The sequence below is a fragment of the Pygoscelis adeliae genome, unplaced genomic scaffold, assembly GCF_000699105.1.
Source record: "Pygoscelis adeliae isolate BGI_AS28 unplaced genomic scaffold, ASM69910v1 Scaffold457, whole genome shotgun sequence".
Classification (NCBI taxonomy): Eukaryota; Metazoa; Chordata; class Aves; order Sphenisciformes; family Spheniscidae; genus Pygoscelis; species Pygoscelis adeliae.
Window position 1 is genome coordinate 209,993 of NW_008825153.1, and position 11,978 is coordinate 221,970.

Consider the following 11,978-nt stretch of genomic DNA (forward strand, 5'->3'; position numbering starts at 1 on the left):
ATGCCACTGTAAGTGTTGCTGCCGTCACTCTCTCTCTGACTACAGCCTACATTTATTTCACCCCCCAACACAATTACTTTTACTCTGGATTTACTCATCCTCTCCCCTTGCTGGTGAGATATTCTCCCTGCCTGGGTTTACACACCATAGCCATCTTCCTAGTCACATTTTTTTAGGGCTTCATTCTCCTCTGTGCCAGTCAGCTGTAAGTTATCAGTACAATCTGACTGCAAATTTAAAAGAATCCTATTCTTCCAGAGCCAAAAAAAAGAAAAAGCAAGTGAACTGCCAATTTCCACCTATTACCCAAATCACGCAACCGTGTCATATCTTTTCCTTGCAATCCCTACCAAGCTTTACCATTCCTTCCTTTGCAGTTAACTCCACACAGTCCACAGCATAAGTTTTTTGTGAGAAGGGCTGTCTTCCTCTAGCTATGTAAATTATTAGTCTACACAGGAGCTCCCAGAGTAACAGATGGTGGAACCGTATGACATTTTAAGAAGTAGGAAAAAACTTAAAGGTAGCTAAGTTATCCATACAGCAACTCTGAAACAGCATCATATTAAAATTGTCCCTTTTTTTAACCACCTATGAATTATCTTGTACCATGAACATCCAGTGACAGCGCAAAATGATATTATGAAAACAAAACATGCCACAAAGCACAACTTTGAAACAAGACGTGAGATAAAACTGAAGAATTTGGCAATGAATTACAACAAATCCAAGAGTGGATTTACAGTGTACAATCATAGAATCATAGAACAGTTTGGGTTGGAAGGGACCTCTAAAGGTCATCTAGTCCAACCCCCCTGCCGTGGGCCCGGACATCTTCAACTACATCAGGTTGCTCAGAGCCCCGTCCAACCTGATCTTGAATCTTTCCAGGGATGGGGCGTCTACCACCTCTCTGGGCAACCTGTGCCAGTGCTTCACCAACCTTCCTTATATCTAGTCTCAATCTACCCCCCTTTAGTTTAAAGCCATTCCCCCTTGTCCTGTCACAACAGGCCCTGCTAAAAAGTTTGCCGCCAATACCTACATATTATTTGAAGCTTATATTGACTTAGGCAAAATAGATACTGAGCACTCAAAAAACCCAAAGGTGGTCACAAATATTAAATTTGTCTACACAACATTTCAGTGATGTTTCAAAGTTTAAATATCCCTCCCATTTTGTGGCTGGTGAAATGGACATATGGACACTGGAATAAATTATTGCAGAATAAACTAGGGTGTGAATTTAGACTCGTCTCAAAAGTGTGCGCTCACATTTATTCCACGATAAACATAAGGTAGCCTACATCCTGGTTTACAAAGGACAAAGGCATTTCTAGTTAATGACGCTGCATTTATTGCAGGCTCCGCAGTTGCACAGACACAGCTGCCACAGGGCAACTAGTGTGCTGCTTATGTTATGAAAATAACTTTCAACAGCACTCACCTGATGGGTCATTTATTTAGGAAAGATACATTTCTACCCCAAAACTGTACACTGCATGTTTGACTAAGTAATCACTCTAAAGTCTTTCTACCCCCCTCCCCAAGGATTGTAGCGTATATAGCTAAAATTATAAACAAATTGCTGGTAAAATCTGGAGTTTTTCTTGGGAGAGAAAGGGGAGTCATATTTCCAGTTATTTGAATTTATTGCCTAGTCTAATTTTATCCAACAGATAAGGTCCAGATTTCCAAAACAGTACCAACAACCTGGCCTTCTGAAGATAAAACTTAACACCCTATGTCTTGCATTTTCCATGGAAAGAAAATACTGTAACAGAAGATACAGTGAAAATAAATATTTCTGAACAAGGAAACGACCTTTCAGAAGTATAACCCTACCTGAGTTGTGCTTTAAGTTCAGTAAACCTGGGTCGTCTGCTAGGGTCGTATGCCCAGCACTTGGTCATAAGGCTGTAGAGGGTAGGAGGGCAGTTTGGAGGCATTGGGAGCCGCTCACCGTTCTCAATTCGCCCAATCACATCATTGTTCTTCACTCCCTGGAAGGGCTTTACCCCATGCATTAGGATCTCCCACATACACACACCTAAGAAACACACACAAAAAAATTTTCCCCAGAGTCAGCAAACAACGAAACCTGTTAAAAAAGTAACAAACCCCAATTTTGTACAGCCAAACAACACAATTTCTTCTGAGAACGCAATTTCTTCTGAAATGTATAGCTTGGGAATCAGTTTTGACTTACCAGCTGGCAGCAGAGAGGAATGATGTGCAGTAGGATTACGCACGCAGTATCAACCTGAATTATTTATGAGGAAGCATGACCCACAGCTGGCTCACGGCAGCCTGGCTTCACGTTTCGCTACCTTTTACCTATTGTAAATCAGAATGGTTGCTCATATTCAAATCTACTTTATTATGAGGTAGAATGAGCTGTGTTTGCTTTTCCCTTTGACTAGTTCCAACTGGCTTGTTTCGACATGTAGAGCGTATTTTCACTTTGAGGGTGTTTTAACACTGGCATTGATCCAAATTTTTTGTGCTGAAACTATGTAATAAAACAGTTTCTGTTGAAACTATGTTAAAAGCACAAAGGGAGAAATGGTCTGTCAGTTTAGGATTGGCCAGAATGTTCCACAGACTTCATTTTTCTAACTCTGACTGTACTACAGTTTTTCTTCAAACTATTATAAACCTGCTAAAATTCACATACCCTTCACTTAAAAACATTCAAATTTTATTTTGTAAAGAGGGTGAACCCTTACTTGTCTGTCCTGCTCTTATTTCAAGTCTCAGCATCTTTGCTCCTTTACACAGCCTATCTTTGTTCTGTCTGTCCAGACCTGCTGTTTGAACCAGTTTGAGCACAGGTGATCAGATTCACATAAAAACTTGCATATTTAGGAAAAAAGATCAAGGCTTCAGGTTATTCCCATTTACCCTTATTTTTACTCAGCTTCTGGTCATATTTTCTAAGCTAGCAGGAGCTATGAAAGACAAATTAAGTGGGGAATTTAGCATTAAAGATCTGGAAGCAGGACATCATGTAGGCTGATCCATGCATTAAGCAAGGAAGCGGGCATATCACCATAGAAGAAAAAGTGAAAATATAAAATAGAAACAGAAAATAACAACGGTATAACAAAAAGAAATCAGAGGGAAAAAAAACAGTAAAAAAAATCATCTCTGTTATTATTATAACCTAATTTCCTTGTATCTTCACTTCTGTCAGCTTCTTACTAGAGGCGAAAAGGCATATGAAACTTTAGGCTTACTGAGTAGAAAAAGGAAACAAAAATACAGAGATGGAAAATGTGCTGGAAGAAAATATATTTTCAGAAAGTACAGTAAAAAACAGTGCCAAATATCTGGAAAATATTCATTGACAGTAGTTAAAATGAAACATCGAACTTCTCTGACAGAACACTTAAGAAACCCCACCATTTGGTATTCACTTACCAAACATCCACACATCGCTAGCTGAGGTAAACCGTCGGAAGTTGATTGACTCTGGAGCCATCCATTTGATAGGTAATTTTCCTTTGGAAGCTACAGGGAAGGCAAGACAAGGCAGGCTTTTATTCCTACCACTGAGCTCAAACACAGCTTTTGTTCTCAGTGAAATAATTCATAGGCAAAACCCATCTCCAGTGAAGCACCTCAACTATCAAATTTTGTACAAGGGATTTCTGCACTGTCTGACCAGTTCTGCTGGTAGTCCTCTATCTAGAGAGAAGAGCAGCACTTTGCCCAAATATTCAGACTGATTGAGCTCCTTTAAGTTTTAAGTTAATTCTTATTTCAAGATGCAGCTATTGCAGTTACGGAGGTACTGGCACCGAATCTGAAACGGTCACAAAATCTCAGCAAGGGAGTAGGTGTTTTTAAATGATTCATTAAAAAACGGGTAGGTTGTTTGGCCTTACATAAAACAGGAAAAAGAACCAACAAAAACCAAAATAATCCCCCAAACCTCCCAGTAAAGCCCCCAACAACAAACCCCAAAAGCACAACAAGAAATGATCACGTCAAAAGTATTCCCTTTCTCCTCTCAGCAATTAAAACGATGGTATGCAGCTCGCAGTGATACGAGACAAATGAAACGAGGAAACATAATGGAGTGTAAGGGGACAGATAAAGGATATGTTAAAGTATATGACTGGAACTAGAAATACATTGAAGATTAGATTTATGAATACATGGTTTCATAATATACACCAGATTTAAAATGCTACTGTTTGGTACCCTACACGTAATCTCTATTCTCCTGCTGTATTTCCCACCTATCAGGCACTGCAGGACATCTCACAGCTGCTGGAGCCACTTAAGGTCAGTATTCCATCCAAAATGGGGGAAAAAGTAGGTTTCCAAGACTTTTTTGCACTGAACCTCCCTAGTCCAGTGGCATCTTAAGTATGCAGCATACAATGACAGCACAAACTCAAAATTTATCCGTAGGTAACCTTGAACTCATTGTAGGCTACCTATATTAAGACATGAATATGAATATTATCTCAAAAAGCCTCAAATGTGGATAATCTTCTAAAAATAGTGAAGAAAGCATTATAAACCTGTCCTAAAAAGCAGAATTTTACCTACATGTGAATTTCCTACTTTTTGCAACTTAAATCAGACTACTTCTTTTTAAGCATACATACAGGAACTTACCGCCATCAATTATATTGTTGAATAGCTTGCCTTTTTCTACAAATACAACAGCTGGACCAAGAAAATCTGGTTAATTCCTTTTGACAACAAACTCAGTACTGTGAGAAGCAATTGTGTTCTAACCGGCCTGCAAGAAGGATCCAGAGTGTCAACTTACCTTTATAGTAAGTACTGTCTTCCATGTATCGGGATAAACCGAAGTCACCTAATTTCACACAGTCAGTGGCAGATACCAGCACATTTCTAGCAGCAATATCCCTGCCAAACAGAGGAGACATTATTTGTAGTAATTTTAAAAATTAAGTGGTGAAATATCATTTGAAAAAAATTATTAAAACCCACAAGTATCAAATGCCTTTGAGAGGACTGAATTATTTTTCCAGTCATGGTTTGAGTGTGCATGTACAGAAAAAGATGACTACGTATTGGTCTACTGATTCTGAGAAGCTTGCAGAAATGCTGAGTACGTTTGATCCTTATGAGTAATAGCTGTCATCCGAAAGTATAGCCATCAATGTCAACATCAGAAGAGAAAGTTTTATTCTTCATCTATTTAAATATCACAGGCTAACAATTTTTGGCAATTAGAATTGATGGAAAGAAGAAAATCTGCCTCCTGACCCTGCAAAGGTAAGGAATTGGTTTAAGATCTCAGTCCTGTAAGAGGCTTCCTGATAAGGTGCTCAGTTTTTAGTGATGCCACAGGGATTATGAAACGACTTGGGCATTTTTCTCTTGCAGTTTCCCAGGTGAAACCCCAGGTGAAACAACCCTCCTAATGTGTCTGCTGATTCTGGATTTTGGCAGGCTTGACTAAGTATTGACAGATTTAGCTTTGAGCAGTGAAGTAAGTACAGCAAACTGAGTGGTGCTACTTTCTCCCATTTCAGTACAGTATGAATAAATTGTGTTTCGAAATTTTATTGCTAAAGTTAAAAATAAACAGCTACTTGGCCAAAATTCAACTATCTGTAACAATCATAAGGGTCTGTTATTTATGTTTTTATATACATATCTATGTATATATACATACCTAATACTTACACATACATGTGTTTGTATGTACAATATATACAACACATATACAATTTGAACATAAGTATTTAAACACAAATAAAATGCTCAAGTTCAAAATGAAATGGTACATTTTCATTTTCACAGCATTGACAAGCGCTGTGAACTTTTAACTGCTTACAATAAGAGGCTAAAGCCAGTCTCTTCTCCCTGGAAAGCTCATGTTCAAATTCAAGGGAATGAAATTCAAAACACACCTAGAAGGAAATTTAGGTTCACTTTCTGGTTAAGGAAGTACTTGTATTTTATAAATATTTTGTTTTCCCTGTTCTTTACTTAAGAAGCTGGCTGCCCCTTGTTTTGCTTTTCTGTATTTGGAAGATTACAGCTTTAAAAAATATTGTAACCACAAAGCAACAACTCAGCATCTATTCTGATTAAAATCCGGCACCACCTCCGAGTCAATCTCGGAGTGAGCCAGCAGGTGTCACTCTTGAAAAGGGTGTAATTTTGGTGGCAGTGTCTGAAAAAATGACATACTAATATGGAGACTAACATAAAACAGGTAAGTGGATTTTAGGAGTTTCAAAGTATTGCTGCTATGCATTCATCATAAGTCAAGAAAAAGAAACACAAAAGGAAGGCTTCAAAGAATCCAACTATGCGTTGTAAGCGTTTTGTCTTCACTTGAGCAAGTGTATCTAATCTAATAGCCAGAATACTGCCAGTCATCAATCTGGTAAATTAGGACACCTTGTATTCCCTAAAATTTCAAGTAGTTACATATAAAAATACACACGTACACATATATATGTATAAAATCTTACCTATGTACAAATCTTTTGCTCTCTAAGTAGGCAAGTGCTGTGCTAAGCTGGTAAGCATAGAGTATCAGAGAGGCCAGATCCAAGCTGTATTTTCTTACTTGCAAAAAAGATCTCAACTTTTAGCACGAAGAAGTAAAAAAAAGGAAAGAAGTTAGGACAAAAAAACAACAAATGTCAACAAGGCATATCTCAAATTGTAAAGTTTACACGAGAATCAATGGACATGCTTTCCCTTAAGACTGGATGAGAAAAGAAAATCACTTGCCATGAAGAAATTTGACTCTGGGTTAAATTCAAGCAGTTTTTTCTACAGGAAGACTTAGCCAAACAAACAAATAAATTGTACATTGCTTTCCGGCTCCTTTTGAAGACTGAGAGCATACGCTGCTGCTGTTCCAGAGGAAAGCACTCCTGGACTTTTTACGCATTCTTCCCTTGAGAACTGCACGCATTTTTGGCCTAAATAATCTCAGAACAAAACAGTACGTGGCCAATCCCAACACCAATTAGATCAGTATTGTTTTGGAAGCATTAATTTTAATCTACGTGTGCTAAAACAACGGGATTTAGCTCAGAGTAGCCAGTATTGATGCAGAATCTTTATAAGCTATATTCCTAGTATAAGGCAGTTAGGACCTAAAGGAAGGTGGCACTAGATTCTCCTTATAAGTTAAAACAAGACTTTGAAAAGTGATCTGGGCACTGGAAAGGAAATCTGTCCTTTTTTGACAGAAAATTACTTCTCCACTATAGGTTTTTCTGCCTTTTTTTTTTTCCTTGGACAACATACTACAGTTTGATAATTACAATGACTATCTTACAATGCAGTATGAAATATCACTTCAGCTCACATTTTCAGAAAAACATAGCTTGAAGAAAACAAATTGATTATAAAAACTGAGATCTAGTTTTGTTTCAACCATTCATCCAAAAGACATAATAATGAGGAAAGTCATCTTATCTAGGGTCTCTATTGCAGAGACTGTACAGAAAAAAACCCTAAGAAATTCAGTGTTCCAAGGGAAAACGCAGAAGAATAAAAGATGTACCACATAATTTCACTTCTAGAAGGTATGTTTGCAAATGCTGTTTAAATGATATTGCATTATCATCATCTTGACATAGGTCATGCTCTCGCTCTGGAACAGCAATTGAAGTTCTCTGAAAACTATGACTAAATCATTTTGGTATGAGCTGATGCAGTTCTCTCAGTGGAGGAGTTAGGTCAAATTCTGCCACTCCTGTTTCTGAGTCCACAATTCTACAAACAAGTATGATATAACGTTTGAGGAGAGTGCCTTTGCGTTAGTAGCAAGAAGTGATTTTCTCAGTCTTTTGTAAAGGTATCTGTGAGCTAAGAGAGAAGACCAAAGTTGCATGAGGATTTTTCATACCTCTCCAAGTGTACAGAGTTCCATGATTATCCAAACTGGGTTTTCTGTAATAACTCCAATGAGCTTCACAATGTGAGGATGATCAAACTGACGCATTGTTACTAAAAGGAAAAGAAACAAGTTACTGTATTACATAAAACCTTTTTTTTAAACAAAAATAAAAGAGTCGGTTAAAAAGCATTTACTCTATGACCAGAAAATATAATCACAGTCCTGCAGGACTTGAAACAACTGCTTGCAAGCAATAATGTCTGGTCATTTAATGTTCGGCGGGCAGTAAGAAACACTGCTTGCTTTAGTGGTACTATTCCCCACTCACAAAAAGTGAACTGTTATGGAAGGTGCAAGTCAAGTCAAGCTCTCTGGCTGTTCTGCCCTGGCTGAGCATAACGTAAGTTAACATAATGACCTATCAGTCCAGTGCGTGACCAATTAACCTGTGCCTTTCTGCTGGAAGAAAAAAACAGTACGTGTAATTCACTGTCTGGAAAAAATGTGTGTCAGTTTATGACATGAGACAAAAAACTCATTTAATGATTACGTTCATATCTCATTTTATTTTCCATGGACTTAATTAACTTTTCAGTCTCAGCAGTGCATTCACAATATATTTTATGCAGTAAGACATATATATCATAGAATGGCTTGGGTTGGAAGGGACCTTAAAGATCATCTAGTTCCAACCCCCTGCCATGGGCAGGGACACCTTCTACTAGACCAGCTCGCTCAAAGCCCCATCCAACCTGGCCTTAAACACTTCCATGGGGCATCCACAACTTCTCTGGGCAACCTGTTCCAGTGCCTCACCATCCTCATAGTGAAGAATTTCTTCCTAATATCTAACCTAAATCTACCCTATTTCAGTTTAAAACTTTAGCCCTCATCCTATCACTACACTCCCTGATAACAAGTCCCTCCTCATCTTTCCTGCAGGCCCCCTTTAAGTACTGGAAGGTGGCTAAAAGGTCTCCCCAGTGCCTCCTCTTCTCCAGGCTGAACAACCCCAACTCTCTCAGCCTGTCCTCATAGGGGAGGTGCTCCAGCCCCCTGATCAGATCATCTTCATGGCCCTCCTCTTGACCTGCTCGAGCATGTCTTTCTTATGCTGGGGGCCCCAGAGCTGAACACAGTACTCCAGGTGGGGTCTCACGAGAGCCAAGTAGAGAGGGAGAATCACCTCAGGTGATTGTCACGTCTCTTTTCCCAGGTAACAAGTGATAGGATGAGAGTAAATGGCCTCAAGTTGCACCAGGGGAGGTTTAGATTGGACATTAGGAAAAATTTTTTCACCGAAAGGATTGTCAAGCATTGGAACAGGCTGCCCAAGGAAGTGGTTGTCACCATCCCTAGACATATTTAAAAGACGTGTAGACGTGGCGCTTAGGGACATGGCTTAGTGGTGGACTTGGCAGTGTTACGTTTATGGTTGGACACAACGATCTTAAGGGTCTTTTCCAACCTGAATGATTCTATAGTCCCAATACAGACCCCTGAGGGACACTACTCCGTCACTGGTCTCCACCCAGACACTGAGCCATTGACTATAACTCTTTGAGTGTGACCATCCAGCCAATTCCTTATCCACCTAGTGGTCCACCGTCAAATCCATGTCTCTCTATTTTAGAGACAAAGATGTTGTGCAGGACAGTATCAAATGCTTTGCCCAAGTCCAGGTAGATGACGTCAGTCGCTCTTCCCTTATCCACCAATATTGTAACTGTCATAGAAAGCCACCAAATTTGTCAGGCACGATTTGCCCTTAGTGAAGCCATGTTGGCTGTCACCAATTGCCTCTGTTTTCCATATGCCTTAGCATAGTTTCCAGGAGAATCTGCTCCATGATCTTCCCAGGCACAGAGGTGAGACTGACTGGCCTGTAGTTCCCTGGGTCTTCCTTTTTTCCCTTTTTAAAAATGGGGGTTATGTTTCCCCTTTTCCAGTCAGTGGGAACTTCACCGGACTGCCGTGACATTTCAAATATGATGGATAGTGCATAGCAACTTCACCGGCCAGTTCCCTCAGGACCCTCAGATGTATCTCATTGGGTCCCATGGACTTGTGCACATTCAGGTTCCTTAGATGGCCTCAAAACTGATCTTATCCTATGGTGGGCAGTACTTCATTCTCCCAGACCCTGCCTTTGGATTCTGTGAACCAGGCAGCGTGGGTAGAGCACTTGTCGGTGAAGACCGAGGCAAAAGGCTATTCAGCCTCAGCCTTCTCCATGTTGGTTGCTGCCAAGGAGGGTACGGTTTCTTTCATCTTCCTTTTTTGCCCTATGTACCTGAAGAAATCCTTCTTGTTATTTTTCACATCCTGAGCCAAGTTCAGCTCCAGCTGTGCCTTGGCTTTCCTGATCCTCTCCCTGCACTCTCAGGCCATACCCCTATAATCTCCCCAGGATGTACATCCCTGCCTCCACTGCCTATCCATTTTGGTTTTGTGTTTCTTTGGCCAAGAGGTCTTGACTTAGCCAAGCTGGCGTCCTGCCTCCCCTGCTCGACTTCTTGCACATCAGGATTGAGAGCTCTTGCACTCTAAGAAAAATGTCTTTAAATATCTCCCAGCTCTTGTTCGCTCCTTTGCCTCTGAGGGCAGTTTCCCAAGGGATCCCACACACTACTGCCCTAAACAGCCGAAAGTTTGCCTTTCTGAGGTTTAGGGTCCTGACTCTATTTTTACCCATCCTGTACCCCTCAAGATTGAGAATTCCACCATGGCATGATCACTGCAGCCCAGGGTACCTCCAATCTTGACTTCTCTGCTAAGTTCTTCTGCATTAGTGAGCAACAGGTCCAGCAGTACCTCTCCTCTGATTGGGCTCTCCATCACCTGTACTAGGAAGTTGTCCTCAACGCACTTCAGTAGTTTCCTGGACTGCTTGCAGTTCGTTGTGCCACTTTTCCAGCAGATGTCTAGGTGGCTGAAGTCCCCTATCAGGATCAGGGCCTGCAAGCGTGATGCTTCCTGCAGTTGAAGAAAGAACTCTTCATCAACCTCTTCTTGATCGGGTGGGCCTATAGTAGACACCAACCACAAAGTTTCCTTTGCTGGCGTGGTCTCCAATTTTCACCCATGAGCTCTCAACCTGCACATTGCTGCTCTTCAAAGATGTTTTTGGCATAGAGGGCAACTCCCCCACCTCTCCTTCCTTGCCTGTCCCTTCTGAATAGTTTATAGCCATCAATCACAGCACTCCAATTGTGTGATTCATCCCACCAAGTTTCTCTGAGAACAATCAGGTTGTAGTTTTCCATCTGGGCAGCAGCTACCAGCTCCTCCTGTTTGTTTCCCATGCTGTGTGCATTGGTATAGAGGCACTTCAGCTGGATTATCGGCCACATCCCCCTTTTAGAGGAGCTCACCCTAATTCCCTTGACGCAATTAACAGGTATTTCCCTGTTGCTTCCTAATGCCTCAGCAGCCCCTGGCTCTTCTCAAGTGCTTAGAACACCATCCCCTTCTCTTGCTAAATCTAGTTTAAAGCTCTATTTATAAGTCTAGCCAGCTTATCGTGCAGGACACTCCCGCCCCACTGGGTCAGTTGAGCCCTGTCAGCTGTCAACAGGCCCGGTTTCTCAAAGGTATGCCCAAGATCGTAGAAGCCGAGACCTTGAGCACAGCACCAGCTACGCAGCCAGTCATTCACCTGTTCAATTTGTCTCCTTTTTCTCGAACATCCTTCTCTGACTGGGAGGATAGAGGAGAGCACCACCTGTGCTCCCGATCCCTTTAACATCATTCCGAGGGACATAAAGTCTTTTGATATTTCTGAGTCACCTTGTTGCAGCATCATTTGACCCTGCTTGGAACAGTAGGAACAGGTGATAGTCCACAGGTTTTACCAGGCTCGGCAACTTCTCCGTGACATCACATGGTTTAGCTGATAGTTGCCTTGACATTGGGCTAAGAATCTTAAATAATCCAAAAGTTTTAAATCTACATCTTGTTTTCACTAAAAAAGAAGGAATCTGAAGGAAAGACTCCCAGCTGCATTTCCAAATGGCTGATAGTGCTAACTGAGGTCAGGAAAGACTGACTGGATCCTTCACTAACTAGCACACCATGTAAAAAAAAAAAACCCAAAAACCCCACAAAGGAAAAAAGCAGG

The 11,978-nt window shown here is 40.8% G+C and overlaps 1 protein-coding gene across 9 annotated transcripts in view; it reads right to left on the reverse strand.

Annotated features, from left to right (window-relative positions):
* Positions 1 to 11,978, reverse strand: part of PTK2 (protein tyrosine kinase 2) — a 212,688-nt gene that overhangs the window by 36,935 nt on the left and 163,775 nt on the right. For all 9 annotated transcript variants that reach the window (XM_009328415.1, XM_009328414.1, XM_009328412.1 and 6 more), the window contains 5 exons: positions 7,868 to 7,968; positions 6,474 to 6,589; positions 4,790 to 4,890; positions 3,424 to 3,513; positions 1,846 to 2,050 (listed from right to left, as the gene is read on the reverse strand). In XM_009328415.1, coding sequence (XP_009326690.1) covers positions 1,846 to 2,050; positions 3,424 to 3,513; positions 4,790 to 4,890; positions 6,474 to 6,589; positions 7,868 to 7,968 — 613 coding nt within the window. The remainder of the gene's footprint in view (positions 1 to 1,845; positions 2,051 to 3,423; positions 3,514 to 4,789; positions 4,891 to 6,473; positions 6,590 to 7,867; positions 7,969 to 11,978) is intronic.